Source organism: Sciurus vulgaris (genome assembly GCF_902686455.1).
Source record: "Sciurus vulgaris genome assembly, chromosome: 16".
Classification (NCBI taxonomy): Eukaryota; Metazoa; Chordata; class Mammalia; order Rodentia; family Sciuridae; genus Sciurus; species Sciurus vulgaris.
This window is the reverse complement of record NC_136477.1, coordinates 4,886,685-4,908,617: the sequence shown is the minus strand read 5'-3', so window position 1 is coordinate 4,908,617 and position 21,933 is coordinate 4,886,685. Positions and strand designations below refer to the sequence as shown.

General features: G+C 38.9%; 1 protein-coding gene across 1 annotated transcript in view; it reads left to right on the top strand.

The window, feature by feature from the left end:
- Positions 1 to 21,933, top strand: part of LOC306646486 (uncharacterized protein) — a gene marked incomplete at both ends in the record, with an annotated part of 84,870 nt that overhangs the window by 6,967 nt on the left and 55,970 nt on the right. The window contains 4 exon segments of the mRNA XM_079115086.1: positions 3,330 to 4,145; positions 4,148 to 4,198; positions 12,064 to 12,218; positions 12,382 to 12,545. Coding sequence (XP_078971212.1) covers positions 3,330 to 4,145; positions 4,148 to 4,198; positions 12,064 to 12,218; positions 12,382 to 12,545 — 1,186 coding nt within the window.

The window sequence follows — 21,933 nt, the reverse complement described above, 5'->3', positions numbered from 1 at the left end:
ATTGAATCGCTTCATGCTAATAGATTAACTTTTGCTGCCCAAACAGAAAAGGTCCTGAGAAGAAAGGGAATTTACAATCCACACTCCTTGAACCAAATTTCAAATATCATTAAAAAATAAAAAGAAATCCCACTGTATTTTAGGAAGGAATTATATCATGACCAAAATTGGTTTGCACAATGTTTGTAAATACAGAATCCCAGAAAAGGAAAGAAATTATACTCAAACACCTGCAAATAGTTAATAAGATGCAATACCCACTTCTCTTACACAAAATCCAGAAAAACAAGTCTCACCGTAGGAGTAAGAAAGATTGCTTTTAAACTACCAAGAATGTTTCAGAACATTCAGCAAGCACCCTGCACCATGATGTCATGTTGAGCACAGAACGAGACAAAGAAGCTCACCACCATGCCACTAGACCCCATTGATGTTTTACACAACCACTATTGTGAGAGAAAGGAGGTAAAAGAAATATGTATTGGAGAGAAGGAAAGACATGGGGTTTATGCAGATGATATTGTTGCATGAACATAAAATTCAAATCAATTAAGGAATTAGTCAAGTATTTTGGTGGGAACTTTCATTTATATGCTTAGCTATTTCAATTTATTTTTTATTTTTAAAGACTGCATTTTGATTAATCATACACGAATGGGGTACAACTCTCATTTCTATGAGTGTACACCATATGGAGTCACACCATTTGTGTTATCATACATTTACATATGGAAATGTTTGTCTCAGTCCACCATCTTTCCTTAACTCACCCCCACCCCTCCCCTCATTTCCCTCTACACAATCCAACAGTCCTCCATTCTTTCTGTACCCTCTCCCTGCCCCAGTTAGGTATCAGCATCCACTTATCAGAGAAATAATATGGATTTGCTTTTTGGGCTTGGCTTATTTCACCTAGCATGATATTCTCCAACTCCATTCATTTACCTGCAAATGCCATAATTTTATTCTTATTTATGACTGGGTAATATCCTACTGTGTATGTATACCTGCAGGGGCGCCTGGCTCTCCTTACAGTGCTTGACAGAGTTCCACTGAAGGATGATTGCAAAGACTCATCCTAAAAGGATTGCATGCCAGATGTATGCCTCCCTAGCTTGGATGTTATTCTGTGCAGTTTTCCTATTAATATATTACTCCCTTCAGTCTGGGGATCTTGCTAGAGGTGATGGGAATAATTCTACAAATTTCCAGAAAAACATCATGGAGACAAAACACATGTTGAAACCCTGGGATGATTAACCTCACAACAGCAGAATGTTTTTATTATGTTAAAAACCAAACACTGCATTTACTGGCACAGCCAGAACCTGTTGGGGCACAGAAAGTTATAGATAACAATGTTTCCCCAAGTTCTAAGCACAAAGCACCTTCCACAGTAGCTACTAGATGTGGACCAGCTTATTTTATCAATGGCAAGCCCGGGTGATTAAGTAAGGATAATCTGTAAGTTTACTGTTTTCTCATAATCTTTCGGTAAAAACAATTTCTGCCTATGCTTTGGAAACTTCTTTGATTTTATTAGTCACAAGCCTGTCATCAAAGCCTGAAGAAAAATGTATATAAACTCAGCCTTCCCCAGAATAAAGTGGGAATGATTGCACCAGAACTAGAGTCTGTGTCTTTCATTCTCCATCCATCGCTGATGCTGTCTCCCCGTGCCTGCTTACCAGTGTGGAACCCATGGACCCCTGCTAGAGCTGGACCTCGGCACATACCACATTTTCTTTATCCATTCATCTAGGGCATCTAGTTTGGTACCACAATATAGCTATTATGAATTGAGCTGCTATAATGGTTGATGTGGCTGCCTTTCTGTAGTGTGCAGATTTTAAGTTCTTTGGGTATAAACCGAGGAGTGGGATAAGTGGGTCAAATTGTGGGTCCATTCCAAGATTTCTGAGGAATCTCCACCCTGCTTTCCACAGTGGCTGCACCAATCTGCATTCCCAGCAATGTCTGAGTGTACCTTTTCCCCACATCCACACCAACACCTATTATTGCTTGTGTTCTTGATAATAGCCATCCTAATTAGAGTGAGATGAAATCTTAGGGTGGCTTTGAATTACATTTCTCTAATTACTAAAGATGTTGAGCATTTTTCATATAAATCTTGATCAATTGTACACCTTCTTCTGTGAAGTGTCTGTTCAGTTCCTTAGTCCACTCGTTGATTGGGTTCTTTGTATTTTTGGTGTTAAATTTGTTGAGTCCTTTATAAATCCTGGAGATTGGTGCTCTATCTGAAGTGCATGTGGTAAGTGTTTTCTCCCACTCTGCAGGCTCTCTCTTCATATTGATTTATTTCATTGTTGAGAAAGAGCTTTTTAGTTTGAGTCTATTCCATTTATTGATTCTTGCTTTTATTTCTTGTGTTTGGGAGTCTTGTTAAGAGAATCTGGTCCTAAATCAACATATGGAAGACATGAGCCTAGTTCTTCTATTTGGTGTAGGGTCTGGGGTCTAATTCCAAGTCCTTGATCCGCTTTGAGTTGAGTTTTGTGCGGGGTGAGAGATAGGAGTTTAATTTCATTTTGCTGCATGTGGATCTCCATTTTATGTTTTTGGCACCTTTGTCTAGTGTGAGATAACCATATTCATGTGGGTCTATCTCTGTCTTCTGTTCTCTACCATTGATCTACCTGTCTATTTTGGTGTCAGTACCATGCAATTTAATCAATGCAACATATTTATTTTTTTAAATTCATTTTTATTGTAAACAAATGGGACACATCTTGTTTCTCTGTTTGTACACGAAGTAGAGGCATACCATTTGTGTAATCATACATTTACCTAGGGTAATAGTTTTTGATTCGTTCTGTTATTTATTTTTCTCCTGGACCATCGTTCCCACCCCTCTTATCCCTCTATAGAGTCCCTTTATTTCTAATACTAGACTTCTTGTTCTCAAGAAACAAAATTTAAAGATAACACACTTAAAATTGTAAAATATATAGAAACAAGCTTAATGAATATGTGGAAGAATTGAGAAAAATGAAAGAAGACTTAAATGAAAGAATATGATTCATTCTTGGGTCTAAAGACACAGGAAGGTGTCAGGACTGTCAGAATATGCATATTCTCATGAATATGCAAGAGAAGTGAAAAAAGAAACAAGAGCCATTTTTTCTTAACTATAAAGAACATAGTGAGATTTGATTAAGAATCATACATTACACAGCATTCTTTGATTCCTAGAGCAAGAAGGAAGGACAGGTTGGCTAAGCTTGCCCCATGCGCTCCTTGAGGGGACCTGGGAGGAAGAGAGAGTTACTGACCCAAGAATGATGACATTCTGCATTTCTCAGCAGACATGCACCACTGTGTGAAGTGTCCAGGTCACCAGTACGCCAACACTGAGCGAACCACCTGTCTCCAAAAGCATGTGACTTTTCTGGCCTATGAGGATCCCCTGGGGAAGACTCTGGTCTGCAATGCCCTGTGCCTCTCTGCACTCACAGCTGCTGTTCTTGGGGAATTTGTGAGGCACCAACACACTCCCATAGTCAAGGCCAGCAACCGGGCTCTCAGCTACATCCTGCTCATCTCCCTCACCTTCTGTTTCCTCTGCTCCCTGCTCTTCATTGGCCCTCCCAACACAGCCACCTGCACCCTGCAGCCAATAGCATTTGGGCTGGTGTTCACTGTGGCTGTTTCCACTGTCTTGGCCAAAACTCTCACTGTGATCCTGGTCTTCAAGGTCACTGCCCCTGGGAGAAGGATGAGGTGGTTGCTGGTGTCAGGGGCACCAAACTTCATCATTCCCAGCTGCTCCCTGATCCAGCTGACTCTCTGTGGAGTCTGGCTGGGCACCTCTCCTCCCTTTGTGCACTCAGACACACACTCTGAACATGGCCACATCATCATCACCTGCAACAAGGGCTCGGTCACTGCCTTCTACTGTGGCCTTGGATACCTGGACTCCCTGGCCCTGGGGACCTTCACGGTGGCCTTCCTGGCCAGGAACCTGCCTGACACCTTCAATGAAGCCAAGTTCCTGACCTTCAGCATGCTGGTGTTCTGCAGTGTGTGGCTGACCTTCCTTCCTGTGCACCACAGCACCAAGGGCAAGGTCATGGTGGCCGTGGAGGTCTTCTTCATCCTGGCCTCCAGTGCTGGGCTCCTGGGCTCATCTTTGCCCCCAAGTGCTATATAATTCTCAAGAGACCTGATAAGATCTGTTTTAAAAAGAGCAGGGATTAACTAGAATTGTGGGGAAATACACATTCAGAAGTTGACTTCATGTGTATCTATTATCATTTGTGGTTTTGAGCTTGTATGGAAAAAACCACCCTGATTTTGCTTTCTGATTCTGTGAAGTAACTGAGGTCACTTATCCTCCTTATAAACAAGATCCATCTCCCTTTGGAAAGAACTAATGCATAAAGCTATCCATAACCAGCTATTTGAGCTCACAGGTGAATGCTGTCTCAGTGCAACAGATATCCCTGAATGTTTAAGTAGAATTAATTTATGCCTTTTATGTGTTATCTGCCTAACACTATAAGATTCATAGTCTAAAAAAATGTCTAATTTTAAATGAGGATTGTTTCCTTGTCACATCCTTGGTGTCAGGTATACATTAATGTGGACTTTATAATATACTTGGTAATATTCATATGCATAATAAGTCATGCTAAATTAGTTAATAATGAATAATACACTGTCCAAAAAATTCTTAACAAAACATCCTTGTCAAACATTTTTTTAATTCTGTCTTGGTCACACACTAAGTTCAAATACAAATGGACATAATTCTAAGAACATGTGTTCTTCCATTGAGTTACTGACTCATGTTATTGATTTTGCTTTATGGTTTCTTCTGACAAAACCAGACTGGGACTGGTATTTCCAGGGAACAGATTCTTATCGACTGAGATGAAAATGATATAAAAAATTACTCTTAAAATCTACAAATCGATGACATTTGGCACATTTGCAAAGTGGTGCAACCACACTATCTAGTTCCCAGACATTTATTCACCTAAAGCCAAGCTCCTTGTGCATTGAGCACTGATTCCCAAGACCTCCTTTCCCCTCCTTGTGCAGCTGCCAATCAGCTTTCTATTTCTGCGGGTATAATTATTCTGGGTATTGGCATAAATAAGTTCATATACCAAACAACTTATTGTTTCTGATTCTTTCAGTTAGCGTGATTGCCCAGTTATTGCACATTGTGGCAGACATTCTATATTTCTTCATTATCCTCCTCCTCCTCCTTCCCCTTCTCCTCTTTCTGCTTCTTCATCTTCTTCCTTTTCTCCTTCCCCCACCCCTTCTTGGTCCACTTCTCCCCCTCACTCTTTTTCTCTCCCTATCCCTCTCCTCCTCTCCTTCCGATCCTCTTTGGTACTGAGGATTTGTACCCAGAACCTGGGATATGGGAAGCAAAGGACTTACCACTGAGCTACAGTCAAACCACTCTTTTGTTCTTCTCATGTCCTAGAATTCTAAGTGCTTAGTATTTCAACTTCTAAAAGACATTAAAATGGGGATTGTACCCAATGAAATACTGTCAGGAAAAGTAATAAACAAATAAAATTTACGGGAAAGGAAGAAATACAACTGGTTGTTTCTGATTGGAAGAATAAACAGAGGTCACAGCTTATAAAGTTTTAATTTAGTAAGGTGAATAGGTTTTTGGCATTATGTGAGAAAAGGAAAATGTTCTCATGCATATGCTGAACATATATGGACTAGAAATGAGAAGTTTTCCTTATGGAATCCTATGGAAGGTAGGTAGTATTAATAGGAATTCATTCCTTCTAAGGCATTCTTTTATGTAGTGTTTTCAACAAGAGAGAAGGATGGTTTGGCTGAACTTGCCCAGTTCTCTTCTGTAGAGAAGTATTAAGCCATTTCAATTAGTTTATTAGTGGGAATCATTTTCTCTCAGTCACTCCACAGAGCAAGCAGATAACTTCATTAAAAATAAGCTCACTTTTCATTTCTTGTGACAGATTTGCAACACACAATAAATGCATAAAATAAGAAAGAGAAGTACAGGGGAAAAGGACTTGGGACCCACAATGCAACATGCACATACTAGTGTGTGCCAACCATGTGCCTTGGTCAGAAACAGGAGCCCCCATTAATTCTATGAAAAGGAACAAGTATTTTAAAAGAAATGTGAGGAAAATCATTGTATATTATTTCAGAATCTTCTGCTGTTACATAGTATTGTCTGTAAAAACTAAGTAAGATGCTCAGAAAGTTTACCCATTCTGGTGCCAGTTACTGTAAATGAACTGTGCTCTAGGATGTATCTGTGATCCATGACTGCTTTCATGCTATTACAAAGCAGACCTGAGCTTTAGCAGCAGGGACTCTATGGTGTGCAAAGGTCAGAATACTTGTGACACATCACATTTAAGAGAAGGCTTATCCACCCCCGATTGAATTTTCAAAGGCAAGACAATGTTTTCCATCACACTGCTCTTCAGTAACTATATTAATTACGTGTAATTGTATAAATCAAATAAATTTTCATTCAAAATGAAATTTTTATAATTCAATTCCTGTTTTCAGTATTTATATGGAAAATTGGATGAAAAACAAGTCCCAGAAAATTGAAAATGTACAATAAACAAATTTTGTTCTATCAGATACCAACTTAGATTGAATAAAAACAGCATAAATTATGGAATTATGGTAAAGATAAAACTTATGAAGTCCCATGATGGTTACAGAATTTGTTTCTGTCTGAGTTTGAGTGGACAGAACTAATTTTTTTCCTCAAATGAATATGATGTGTGTGGCACTGGGAGGCTCAAGCTGAGATGGAACCCAGGTGGGGTAGACATAGGGGGTGGGGAATCCACATCCTCAGGGACAGTGCCACACTGTCAGCTGCACAGTCCTCCATGCTGCCATTTTTTTACAGAGACCATTGGAATGGGATTAATATCACCTGAGATCGAAAGCATTCTCCTGACATCAGGAATACAGAAATTTCTTTGGTGTATCTTAATATTACATCCAAGGCAGTCTGGACTCACACTGATAATACAGGGCAAACATTTTCTTCAACGTGGAGAAATGGAGAAGTTGTGATGAGGAAACACTGAACCTGTGCTTCTTCCCAAGATGCAGAGAGTGCGTTAGTGTCCCGCACATGAGTACCCAACACTGAGAGCAATCCTGCCTCCCAAGGTGGTGACCTTCCTCGTCTTCTAGGGTGCTTGGGGCATGGCACTTCTCTGCACTCACAGCTGCTGTTCTTGGGGTCTTTGTGAGGCACCCAGACACTCCCAGAGTCAAGGCCAACAACCGGGCTCTCAGCTACATCCTGCTCGTCTCCCTCCTCCCGTGCTTCCTCTGCTCCCTGCTCTTCATTGGCCATCCCAACACAGCCAACAGCACCCACCAACCAATAGTATTTGAACTTGTGTTCATTGCTGCAAACGGCAATGCTGTCTCATGATTATGGCTGTCCTTGAAATCATAATACTGAACTAATTTTTTTATTCTACTCATTAATTGGCAAACACTATATATAATTATATTTGATAATATATCTCATTATGCCTCCTTCATTTTCTCTTTAGCAGTTGTTATTTTATTGTTTGCAGAATAATTCATTAGAATATTTGACTTCAATACAACTCAATTAGGCATGTTCAATGTTTTTACATAGATAAACTAATGTTCAAACACCTCTTATTAATCCTCCATTGTCCAGCTACTTAAAGGCTTCTTAATTGCACATAGTTTGTGTGTGTATTCCAATCCAATGCTTGAGAATCACACTTCTATTAAGGTGAAATTTACTTCATAAAATGAACCATTTAAAAAGGGAACAAATCAGTGACATTAATACGTCCATGTCCACAGTTTGGGCAGGACATTCACAAGTGTGCAACGGTCATCTCTGCCCAGCTCTCAACATCTTCATGACCTGGTAATTCAACTCCTCCCTATTAAGCAGGCAAATCCTCCTGTCCTCACAGGATCAACCTCCTGCTGAAATGAAATCCAATGATACTTGACCTTTTCTGTCTCACTTCTCAGCTACCATTTGGTTTTCCAGTGTATCCAAGTTATAGCAGGCACCCGCCATTCCTGTCTGTGCCTGAACAGCATTCCATTTAGAATATCCTGCCCAACTTCCCACTGATCTAACTGGACATTCACGTGGTGCTCACCTTTGGCCTTTTGGAATTTGGTGCTCTGATGACTCAGGCACAGGGATGTGTTTGGGTCCATATTTGTTTCTTCAACAGACACCCTGGGAGTTGAAACATTCAGTCATGCTGATTCCAACCTTTAAGGTAGCACCAAATGGTGTTCCAAAGTGGTTGCATCATTTACAACTTGCCAGCAAGGTATGAGGATGAGACTGTCTCCACATCCCCTCTAGAGCTCGTTTCCATGTTTTACAGCACAACAGACATCCCACTGTGCATGAAGCGTTACTCATGGTGCTTTATATTTGCAAGTCCTTAATTACCATGATGGTGAGCTCCTTGTTTGCTTTTCAGCCATAGGAATATGCTCTTTAGGGAACTGTCTATTCATATTCTTTGTCTCCTTTTCATTTTTCTTCCTAGTTGATATTTTTGTTCTAATTAGTTAAATATGACAATAGAATGCATTTATACATTTTGATAAATCTTACATAAATGGAGTGTAAGAGCCCATTTCTCCAATTGTACATATTGTATCACCACATGGGACTGCAGTCACATATGTACCAAGGTAGTAATGTCTGTTTCACTCTACTATCCTCCTACCCACACAACACTTCCACCCCCTCCACTCCTCTCTACCTAATATTAAGTCACTCTATTCTTCCCTAGGCACATTCCCAATTGTGAATTACAATCTGTATATCAGAGAAAAAATTTGGCCTTTGGCATATTATGATTAGAATGATATTCTACAACTCCATCCATTTACCAGCAAATGCCATAATTTCATTCTTCTGTAAACTGAGTAATATTCCATCATATATATGTGTTTGTGTGTGTATGGGTGTGTGTGTGTGTGTATATATATATATATATGTATATATGTGTATATATATACCCCACATTTTCTCTATCCATTCATTTGTTGAAGGGCATCTAGGTTGATTCCTTAATTTAGCTACGGTGAGTTGAGCTGCTGCAAACATTGATGTGGCTGTGTAACTGTAGTGTGCTGATTTTAAGTGCTTTGGGTATAAACTGAGGAATGGGATAACTGGGTCAAATGGTGGTTCCATTCCAAGTTTTTTGAGGAACCTCTATAATGCTTTCCATAATGGTTGCACCATTTTGCATACCCACCAGCTATGTATGAGTGTAACTTTTTCCCCAACATCCCAGTCAACATTTATTTTTGCTTGTGTTTTTGATGATTGGCATTATGATTGGAGTGAGATGAAATCTTAAGAGGAGTTTGATTTGCATTTCTCTAATTGCTAATGATGGTGAACATTTTTTCATATATTTGTTGATGAATTATATACCTTCTTCTCTGAAGAGTCTTTCAGTTCCTTAGCCCATTTACTGTTTGGGATTTATTTCATGTTAAGTTTTTGAGCTCTTTATATATCATAGAGATTTTTAAAAAATTTTTGGTTGTCGATGGACACAATATTATATTTATTTATTTTTTGTGATGCTGAGGATCAAACCCAGTACCTCACACATGCCAGGCAAGTGCTCTACCACTTGAACCACATCCCCAGCCCTATCCTAGACATTAATGCTTTATCTGAGGTGCATGTGGTAAAGAATTTCTCGCTAATCTATAGGCTCTCCCTTCACAGTACTGATTGTTTTGTTTGCTGAGAACATTTTTAGTTAGAATCCATCACATTTATTGATTATTGATTTAACTTCTTGTGCTTCAGGGGTCTTGTTAAGGAAGTGAGATCCTAGGCTGACATGGTGAGGATTTGGGCCTACTTTTTCTTCTAGTAGCTGCAGGGTCTCTGTTCTGGTGCCTAAGTCTTTGGTCCCCAACAAGATGAGTTATGTGCAGAGTGAGAGATAAAGAATTCATTTCATTTTGTTACGTGTGGCTTTCCATTTTTCCCAGCACCATTCATTGAATAGGCTGTCTTTTCTCCAGCAAATGTTTTTGGCACCTATGTCTAGTATGAGATAACTGTATTTATGTGGCTCTTTTCTCTGTGTCTTCTACTCTGTACCATTGGTCTGTATATTTCAGATACTAGATCTTCTGAAGTAATTTGCAATTATTTTCTGGCATTCAGCAGGTTTCCTTTCACCTGTGTGGTACCGTTGTTTGATAATAAAAGGTATTTTTTTATGATTTCCAACTTATCAGTTTCTCCCTTTATTGCTTTTAGGTGTCACATCCTAAAACATGTGCCATATCTATGCCCATGAAAAGTTAACCGATGTGAATGTAAGTTAGAATAGCCGTTACGAAAACCACCTCAAAGATTCCTCAAAACACTGAAAATAAAAGTATAATACAACAGAGGACTCCCATTATTGTGAAAATTTCCAAAGGGAAAATGAAATCAGTATATCAAACAAATATCTTCACACTCATGATTATTGCAACACAAATGACAATAGTCAAGATTTGGAATCAGCCAAATGATCAACATTCATCCAATAGATGAATAGATTTTAAAAAGCATGGTCTCTATATGGACAAAGCACTAGAAAGTTGTAGGAAACGGTGAAACCCTGTCATCTGTGGCACCATGGATGGAGCCAGAAGACACCATGCTCTGCACAGTAAGCCAAGCAGACAGACAAACCTCACTGGATCTCACTCATGTGGGATCTTAACTCATTGACTCTGTATATTCCCACCTAAATACTGCCAATTTTAACATTAAAATATGCAACTTATTTAAAAATCATAATAGAAGCATGAAATATTCATCTTCAAAGAAAATCTTGACACCACTAATTTCTATTATACTCACAACCCTTTTGTATTTAGACTAACTACACTTCAAATGCTCCCTAGTAGCATGTGACTAATAGCTACCTAGTTAGAAAGTGTGTTTCTCTTCAAGCTGCTAGACAGTATTTTCAAAACTTTATTAGGGTTACAGGAAATTGGGTGGAAGTCCAGATAGATGCCACGTACCCCACGACCTCTGAACCTTGTGCTTTCCACTTTTATTCCCATCTTACATTACTCGGGTATACAGCACAGTTGATGGACCAGTATCAGTACTTCCTTCCTAAGAAGAGTTTACAATTTATACTCCGATTCATTTTCTTTTCTACATTGTGTACAATTTGGCAAAAGCATAGCATGGTATCTTCTAAAATAATATCACACAGAAAAGTTTCCCTGCCCTGGAATTCTCATGTGCTCAGGGCCGGAGAAGTCTGCATCTTGTGACCTTTGGTCCTCTCTCATTTCTTCCTCTGCTAGGATAAGAGGATGAATAAAACTAGGACATCTGTGGCTCACCTGTATTTTGGGAGGTAGAAAAAGTAAAGATATTTTATCATCTTCATTGTCTTCTGTTTTAGGGATAAAATACAAGGTCTTCTCACATAGCCACATGATGACATAAAAGCACAAATAATGGAAAACCCCAATGCTGTGGATGTAGAGGCAGCTCATGACAATATTTGGATCCCAGGTTTAGCATTAATATGGAAAACGGCAAGAGGAAAGAAGGTCAGAGTACAGAATAGAAAGATGCAACCTGATTTCTCCAAGGACTTTGTGTTATTGATTAATGGTTTTTAAATTAGCATGGTTATTTGTCCCCCAAAACCATAGGAAGCACATGTGTTTGTGGTGCCTCTGTGCATGTGATTTTTATGCAGATCTGTATGGGTCATGCAAGGAAGATTCATTGACTGCCCTGGACCTTGGTGTGTGGGAATAATGTCTCTATCTTGGAATTTGGAGGCACGGCTGTCCCCAGGACACTGACTGGGTCCTGATGGGCACGGGCCATTATGAGCCTTACACCTTGCACCTGATGTGCCATTCTCTGATGCAGTTCATTTCCATTATCCCAAATGGCTTTCATGCAAACAGTTTCTTGACACAGGCTTGGGACCAAATCTGCTCCAGGGAAGTTAATCCCTGGGACTTTGCCCTCTGTAGTCCTGGATGAAATCATGGCACCTGGGGCTGGAGAGGATGAACCTCAAACATATTTTCCCACTTGTGTTTTTCTCCTGGATGCCAGACCTCAGATGCAGAGCCCCAGGCAGAAAGAGTTCCTGATTCCCCCAGAGGAATATAGGAAGCTGAAAAGAGTGAGGGGTTAGACAGGCCTCTCCATCAACACACACGCGCACACACACGCATGGCATATGTATGAACCTGCCTGACACGGTAGGCTCCACCTGCACCCAGAGTTGGAGCTCAGAAGACACGTCTGAGATGCTCCCTTGGATTTTTATCTTGCTGATGCTACAGCTTCCCCTCCTGGGGTGTTCCACTGACAATTCTACATGTCTGCACAGTGTGAAAGCCAATTTGTACCGGGATGGAGATGTGGTGATTGCTGCATTTTTTAACCTTTATACCACCTTCCTGAGCCCCAGAATTGATGATCCATACAAAGTGTACTCTCACAGGCTGTAAGCATCTTTTTCATTTCCTCATTTGCTGGGTTATTAGGAGGGATTTCGCTGTATTTCTGTGGATTCGCACGCCCTGTCTCCTGAACCACCTACCCAGAACTGCCTCTTCTTTATTTTGTGACTTCCTGTTGACCAGTTTTCCCATGGTCATCAGAATATTTCCTTCCATAATTTCCCAAGAGGCACTTGGTTTATTGCAATCGATTCATTTTTATAAGCACTTTGATTCTGATGGCTACTAGTTATGATTATGATTTTTATGTTAGTTAATCTGATCTGCAAGGTATGGGGTTGGCTGTCAGGGAACTCTGGTCCTAATGTCCTGAGACCTATTAAAATAAGCAATTGTGTGTGGCTCATGTTACAGAGACTAGAAATATTTTATTCCATTAAGACACTGCCATACAAACATTTGCAAGATAGTTTTAAGTTTTTACTGGAGGATGGAATGCAAGAAGGTTTACTTCCTCAGGGCTGTTACTTCATGGTCTTCACAATATGCTTCATATAAGGATCACTGCACTGAGGTTTGCAGTGGAGAGAGAGAGGGGATGTACTTCTGCACATAGCATGGACATGGGAATCAGGGTGAGTCTGTGGATGGAAATGACAAGAGGAATCATCTGGTCAGTGGTTTCTAGCATGGTTCTTGCTGAAGGCAGGTCAAGGTGACCAGGCCTCACCTCAGAGACAGAGGAGGCTGAGGAGCTGCTTTTATTCCCAATGTCACCAGATAGTAGAGAGATCTTAGCAATCATCTGACATGGACATTACAAAGACAACTCGGAAACTCATAGTGTGAAATCTATTTTAAAATTTTTTTATGGAGAATCAGGTATACTCAGGGAGCAAATTCATGTTGCATAAAAAGAAAAGGATTTGTTGTATCTAATTTAAGTCTGGCTTCTGGAGGCTGGAGGGACACCAAGTCTCCCTCCTTAGGACTTGCTGTGTCCCCTGCTCTCCACTCTCAGCAGCTCAGAGTCCAGTGAGCCTCAGCAGGTGGCTCTCTCAGACCTGAGCCTGGAAACCTGTGCCTGAAAGAGCATCCTGCCACCACGTGACATTCATGTCTCCATTGACCTGTCTCCACTGGGCACAGGAAGTTTGGGACCCACTGCCTTAATTTCTCATAAAGTAAGAAGTGGAAAGAAAATTACTTTAGAGTAAGGGAAATGGTGTCTTTGTACAGTTGCAAAATAGTTTAATTTTTTTAATAGAGGACACAATACAAAAGACATTTCTCATCCCTCGGGGCTGTTGGTTACTTCACAGCCTTGATCATGTCCTTCGCAACAACATGCTAGAACTCCCTGCTGCCCTATTCCTCTCCTTCCTTATCAAATGCCGTAAGTGCCTCTGGATGTGCATCTTCCCTGTGTCTCTCACACATACCATCAATCATGGGCCAGCGTCATTTTGTCCACACGCTAATTCTCATCTGTTCCTAGTTTTCTAATAGGTTTTGGCATTCACGTCAGCATAGTCAGGAAGATGGTAAGCAGGTCTTTGATAGGTGGGAGAACAGCGCCTATGGATGTTGCTGTCTGATTAACACAAACGGATCCTTATAATTACTCTGGCTGGGCTCACAGCTACACTCATGTCATTTTTTTAATTCATCCTGCCAATGACTCCCCAGAACCAGATGGATGGACATTTTCAGTACCATCCATTAGAGGACTGTTACCTTCCATTTCCTGTAAAATATGGTCTATACTGATGCGTAAGAATGTTTTCCTCTTGGATACAGTTGCACCTCCTAACCAATAAGTACAATTGATAGAATTTTTATGTGCTGTCATCAGAATATATTTTTCGCTAACTTGCATTTTAATATTTTGCTATTTTTCTATAGGTCTTCTATTTTTTAAGGGCATTTTGCACATTGAGGAACAGAAATATTTTGTTGGCAGTATCCTAAAAATACTTGGTCAGGTGGTGGCTTGTTGTCAAGATTTCTTTAAAAGTCAGGTTCAGGGGAAACAGAACATAAACTTTAGGTTGGGCAAAATCTAATAATCTTTATCTTAGGCTTTCTTTTTTGGGAATGTGTATCCAGTGTGCAATATTTTAATTTAAAATATTGTATCTGGTTTATTCATCTTCACAAATTATTTAGTCCCTGAAAATTGTTTTGCCCTAAAGGAATAATTAAAATTTTTAAATGTTTTTATGAATACAATATATTGGTACACAGTACTTTTAAATTTATAGGTTTGCTCTCACCATTTTTAAGTGAGCAAGTGAATAATTCACTGTGTCTTCACCGAGTTTTGAAACAAACTTTATGTTATGTGACATGCCCGCATATTCGGGTGCAATTAACACCCTGTTTAAAACACTGCAATCAGATCATGTAGTCCTCATTCTCCCTTTCTCTCCCCGAATGATGTTCACTAATTTTTTAAGGATTTCATATTTTCATAAACCTCTGAGGTAAGCTTGCCAAGGACATAAAAGACTCTTGCACCATATTGTAAATCTATTTAATGTGAATTATTATGCCTTTTAATGGGTTACAATGTGATACTTGGATTTATCTACATATTTTGTAATGATCAAATTGGGGTATTAAATATTTTCAACTGCAATTATTTTACAAATACTTTTTATCAATGTGCACAAATTGTACACAGTGTGATATTTCAAAACATGTATTTGATATGTTCTGATCAAACTGGGGTGATTTCAGTTTCCCTCTCCCTACTATTGCTTTGTGGTGCAGCCTTCAAGCACCTCTCTTCTAGTATTTGTGAAACATAAAATAGGTTCCTGCCACCCACTCTGCTGCAGGACACCAGAACTTACTCCTTCTACCATCCTATGTTGGATGCCCACGTCCAACCTCCCTCCCTCTCTTCCTCTGCTCCCTGTGCTTCCCAGCCTCTGGAAATCACTCTCATAGATTCACACTGACACTGTCAATGTTGCTACATGAGAGACAACAGGCCCCATTGGTCTTTCTGTTCCACCTTATTCCACTTACTGTGATGTCCTCCAGTTCCATATAGTTTGCAGCAAATGTTAGGATATAGTTTTATGACTCATAATCCATGACAGTACACACCACGTGGTCTTTGTCCAGTCATCCATTCCTGGGTGTGTAGGCTGATCCCATGTTTTAGCTTGCATGCTGGTGCCTTTTCCTTTGGAATATACCAGGAAGTGGGAAAGGTGGATCTTATGGTAGATGTATTTTTAGATTTTCTCAGGAACCTCTGGACACTTCTTTAAAGTGACCTACTAATTTACACTCCCAGCAACACTCTATGAGTTTCCTTTCCTCCACATACCAACGTTTGTTATTCTTTCTCCTTTTGATAGTGACCATTTAAAATGGGGTAAGAGAATATTTCTCTTTGGTTTTCATTTACATCGCCCAGACACAGGAAGAAATTGAGCATTTTTTAAATAAATATGCCTTCATTGGGAATTTCCTATTTTGAGAAATGCCTCCTATTATCATTTGCAGTTTTAAAATTGAAGTGTTAGTTGTTGAGCTCGCAAGTTCACTCTACATTCTGCACATTAGTCTCTATCGTGTGAATAATTCGCATACTGTTCCTTCTCATTCTGGAAGCTTATCTTCTCTGTGTGATTGCTTTCTTTGCTGTGCAGAAGTACTGTAGCTAAATTTAGTCCACCTTGTCTCCATTTGCTTCAGTTTCTATGCTTCGGGGTCATATTCAAAGCACTGGGCAGACAGGTCTTGAAGAGTTTCCCATGCATTTTATTCTAGCAGATTCCTATTTTCAGGACTTCATTGAGGCATTTTATTCATTTCAAGTTGCATTTTGTATTTTGGGAAAAACATGTCAAGCATCAGTGTCTCACATGTGAATATGCAATTTCCCTGAGACCCTTATTGAAGAAGCTGTCCTTCCATCAATCTATGATTTTGTCCCCTTTATGAGAATCAGCTGCACATAAATGCAATGGGTATTTCTGGGTCCTTTATTCTCTTGCTTTACTCTGCATGCTTGGTTTTATAGAGAGCATCCTGCTTCGATTATTATAACTTTGTATTGTCATTTGGAGTATTGGGTAAGGATGTTGGGGTTTTCCAAGTATAGAATCATATCATCGTTGGATAAGGATGATGTGACTTCCTCTTTTCTATTTGTATTCCTTTTTTTATCCCTTTCCTAGCAGTTCTATTTAAAATACTAGTTAGTATTTTTAGTAAGAGTGATGAGAGTGGATGCCCTTATCTTGTTCCTTATTTTACAGGAAAAAGCTTTCAGTGTTTCTTCTTTGAAGCTGATATTAACTATGGGTTTCTCACATGTACATTTTATTTTGATAAGGTGTCATCCTAAACCTAATTTGTTCAAGAATTTTATCATGAAGGAGCACTGACTTTTACAAAGGTCTTTCTGCATCTTATAAGATTACCATGTGATATTTGTTCTTGATTCTACGTGTGTGCTGTGTATACATTTCCATGTGGTGAACCACCCTTTTATCCCTGGAATGTAAACAACGTCATCATGGCACATAGACTTTTTGATGTGCTTTTGAATTCACTATGGATGCATTTAATTAAGGATTCTTGCATCTGTGTTCATCAAGAACATTGGTCTACAGTTTAGTTTTCTGAGTGTGTCTTTATCAAGTCTTGGTCAGAGAGTACTATTGGCTTTGTAGAATGAATTTCATATGGTGTTTCCCTTTCTATTTTATGGAACAGTTCTAGGATCATGGGTGATCGTTTTTTAAAAATCCTATGTGATTTATCTATGAATCTGTCCAATGCTAGCCTTCTGTAGACACATACTAATATGGCTTCATTCTCAAAACTTCTAATTGATCTACGTAAACATTTATATACACTTTTGGCTAAATTTGGTATGTCAAATGAGCCCAAATATTTGTCCATTGATTAGCATAGTTTTTAAAAATACTCCTTTATGTTGCTGTGAAATGTCCACTTTATCTCTTAGAAGATCTTCCTTGCCATCTCCAAGGCATTTTTGGGAGGTGTTCTCTCTTTCTTTTGGTTAATTTATTTAAGGGTTTAACAATTTTGTTTATCTTCTCAAAGTACAAAATATTTGTTTCAATGATCCTTTGAATGATTATTTTAGACTCTATGCATTTTTGCCTTGATTTTTGCTGTGTCTTTCCTCCTACTGATTTTGACTTAAGTTTTGTTCTTCTTTTCCTCAGAATTTAAGAGGCACCTTTAAGTCATTTAAGATTTCTCTTTTTAATTCAGGAACACATAGGTATAAGCTTCCCTCACAGTACAGCTTTCACTGTATCCCTAAGGTTCTGGCACCTTGTCTTCCTATTTCCATTTAATTCTATGATTTTTAAAATTTATCACTTCATTTCTTCAATGACACCTGCTTAAAAAATGTTCAATCCCCATGTGTTGGTATCATTTCTGTAATCTCTCTTGCCATCGATTTCTTTGTTCCTTTAACACCTGATATAATGAAAGAAACTATTGCAGTTTTGGAATTCATTATGACTTGATTTATAGCCTAATATGTGATTTATGTTTGGAAAAGTCACAGGTACCAATATAAAAATTATATATTCTGTACTTCTTGAATGTAATATTCTGTAGATGGCCATTAAGTCTATTTGATCTAGCACTATTTAACTCTGGTGTTTCATTATCGATATTTTTTGTCTGGATGATCTATCTGTGGGTGAGTGTGTGGTACTGAATTCACCCACTGTTTCTGTATCAGGATAAGTCTCCCCTTTGTGTCCCATGATATTTGTTTTATCAAAGTGGTTTTTAAATGTTTATTGTATGTGTACTTAAAATTGTTACATCCACTTGGAGAATGTTCACTTGATCCTTATGTACTGATTTCCTTTGTTGCTTCTCACTGATTTTCTCTTGAGGTTGGTTTTGTTAAATGTGAATCTAGCTACACCTGCTGAGTTCAGATTTGGTTTCATTTTATTGAAATATCCGTTTCTATCCTTTCACTTTTGGGCTGTGGGTTCTTGCCAGTCAGCCGAGTTTCTTGCAGGCAGCATATTGGAAGGTATCGGTTTTAATTCATTCAGTCAGTCTGCATCCTCTTATCTGAGAATCAAGACCATTTCCATGCAGGATTAGTATTGAGAGCTCCTTCTGGTCCTTGCCATGTTGAGGTTTTTCTTCTGGTTGCTTTAACTGTTCTGTTTCTTCTTCTCTCACTTACATTAGAGATTTTATGCTTTTATGTATTGATGATGCTTGATTCTTTCCTAATTCTCACTTGCTTACCTATTATCCCAGTGAGAATTTTTATTTTCTATGCTCTCGTGATTGTTTTCTTTCTTCCTTTTCTGGGTGATGATTACCTTAACTCTCTACCATGAAGCTTACTCTGTGGTCACGAATACCCTCATTTTCTGTTCATCACAGAAAGTCTTCACTTCTAACACAATTTTGAAGAATGACTTTGCTGGGCATAGTGCCGGGGTCCAGCCCTAGCAGGAGTCCATGGGTTCCACACTGGTAAGGGGGCGCGGGGAGACAGCGTCAGTGATGGATGGAGAATGAAAGACACAGACTCTAGTTCTGGTGCAATCAATCCCACTTTATTGTGGGGAAGGCTGGGTTTATATACACTTTTCTTCAGGCTTTGATGACAGGCTTATGATTAATAAAATCAAAGAAGTTTCCAAAGCATAGGCAGAAATTGTTTTTACCGAAATCAGTAACCTTATAGATTACAAATATTTAATTACGTCAATGAGCTAATACAATGTTTATTTCCTTAATATCTAAACTCTATGTGACCTAAGACTATTATTATTCTCGCGGTTAAAGCGATAGACAAATAATCTCACATGACCATTTCTACTAGGTCCATCTGATTAATATCTAAATTGCTAAGTTACAGGAGGGCAACAGTCCCAATGGTTCCCATGGCTAAGTTTTTATACTAAATAGATTACATTGTCTTATGTAGCTCCTTTTCCCAGAACAAGGCATTGTGTACCAATGTTTATTATAGGGGTGACATATTTTTTGTAGGAAGGAAGGAATGTTGTGAAGCCTTATTCTTTTACCTTATCACCACACATAAACAAAACCATCATCTGGATTAAACCACCCTGTAGGAGACAGGGGGAGATCTATATCTACCTTCTCTAAGGGCTTGCCTTTAAGGGGGTAGCAGGGCTTGCCATTGATAAAATAAGCTAGTCCATATCTAGTAGCTACTGTGGGAGGTGCTTTTTGCATACTCATGGTTGGAAAGACAGACAGTTCCGTGGCCAAATTTATGTACTGCATTACATGTTCATAACAAGCACCCCAGGAAAAAGACACATCACACAGTGGTAAAAGATTTTTTACTACTTGTGGCTGAGAAGGAGTTATAGTCCCTAATGTTTTATTAATATTCTTGGGAAACTCTGTAGTACTCCCTTCACCCTCAGTGATTACTACCAAGGAATAGTATGAGTAATATAATATTAGAAACATAATGCAGAAAAAGGACCAGAGCCCGGAGGCAAGCATCTGGCACCTCCCGGGACGATGAGTCCTTGCAAACATCATTCCTGCAGTGGATCCTTGTCAAGCACTGGTTGGATTGCAAGGCGCCTCCGCAGCATAGTAAGCTAGGATGGCAAGATTTTCTTTCTGGTCAGGAAATACATCATTCCATTCCCTCCTGGCCTGTAGATTTTCTACTGAACTCTGCTATTTTTTTAAATAGTTTTGCCTATAAAAGTGACTTAAGGTTTCCCTTGTGCATCTTTTAATATTCTTTTGATACCTGTACTTTTGGAGATTGAATATAAATTGAATATTTTGTGGAAAGGTTCTTTACTGGCAGTGGTTTAGTGAGCTCTAAATGACTCCTGTACCTGGATTTCCATGTCTTTCCTAAGATGTAGGGAAATTTGGGTCCCACAATGGACAAATGACCTGAAAGGATGTTTCTCAACAGAGGATGTACAAAAGTCCAACATGCATGACAAAGATTTTCAATATCATCAATCATAGAAATGCAAGTGAAACCCTCAACAAGATACTATCTCAGTCCACTTAAAATGGATTTTATCAAAAAGAGCAAAAAGCAATTTCATACTTGTATACACATGTTGAAATGTCACACTGAGCCCAATAATGATGTAAAAACAGTGTCAAATTAAAATGAAAATAGTGTATTAAATATGACTGGAAATACTAATTTAAACTAAGCAAACACCAATCAATTCTAATCCAGCACAGCTACTTTAGCATCAGATAGATTCAATAAGTACACCATGCACTATTAGGAATCATATGGTCCATTCATAAAGGCATTGACATTAAATTCATCAAAGAAATCATATTTCTGATCAAATGTATCATTTCAAGATTATATATCCTCAAATAAACAAAAAGAAGGGAAAGAAAAAGAGAAAGGAAACAGAGTCAGAAGAAGAAAGGGAGAGAAGCAAAAGGAGGAGGAGGTGGAGTTGGAGGGAGATTCACATAGTCTGGGAGCATATTTGTATGCAAGTTTTCACTAATGGGAGAAATTTGAACTGCTACAGTTAATCATTTTGACATTTTTTTCACATTTATAGGAAAAAGATGATAAAGTTTTAAAATTGTTACAAAGCCAATGGTCTAATATTCTTTCATTTCTCATAACCCCAGTCTGTTCCCCACCCCTCATTTCCTACACAATCCAATGTTCCTCCATTCTTCCCCTACCCTCCCACCCCCATTATGTATCATCATCAACATTTGGGGCTTTTGGCTTTTGGGGGATTGGCTTATCTCACTTAGCATGATATTCTCCAACTCCATCCATTTACCTGAAAATATCAAGTTTTTATTCTTCTTTATGGCCAAGTAATATTCCATTACGTTTACATACCAACATTTCTTTATCCACTCATGTATTCAAGGGCATCTAGGTTGTTTCCACAATGTAGTCATTGTGAATTGAGCTACTCTAAACATTGATGTGACTGTGTCACTGTGGTATGTTGATTTTAAGTCCTTTGTATACAGACCAAGGAGTAGGAGAGCAGGGTCAAATTGTGGTTCCATTCCAAGTGTTCTAAGGAATCTCCGTACTGCTTTCCAGAGTGGCTGCTCCAACATGCAACCCCACCAGCAATGTAAGAAACAATTGCAGATTTTCCAATCTTTCATGCTTCTCCAAAACTTTCCTATGTCTTCATGATTCCTTCTTCACTGATGTGATGCTGTCCATCCTGGTTTCTTGGTTCTTGATGGTAAATCATAAGGTTCTGATGGGGCAGAAGCATAGGTGACTTCATGGCCAGCATCATCTGCCATGTTGTTCTCAATCCACAGGCATCCTGGCTCTTTATTGGGTAATAAGCTTCTACCAACATTATGTTCTCCCATGGCTGTAAATTAAGATAATAATGTTAGGTTGTATGAGGTACTTCCTAATGT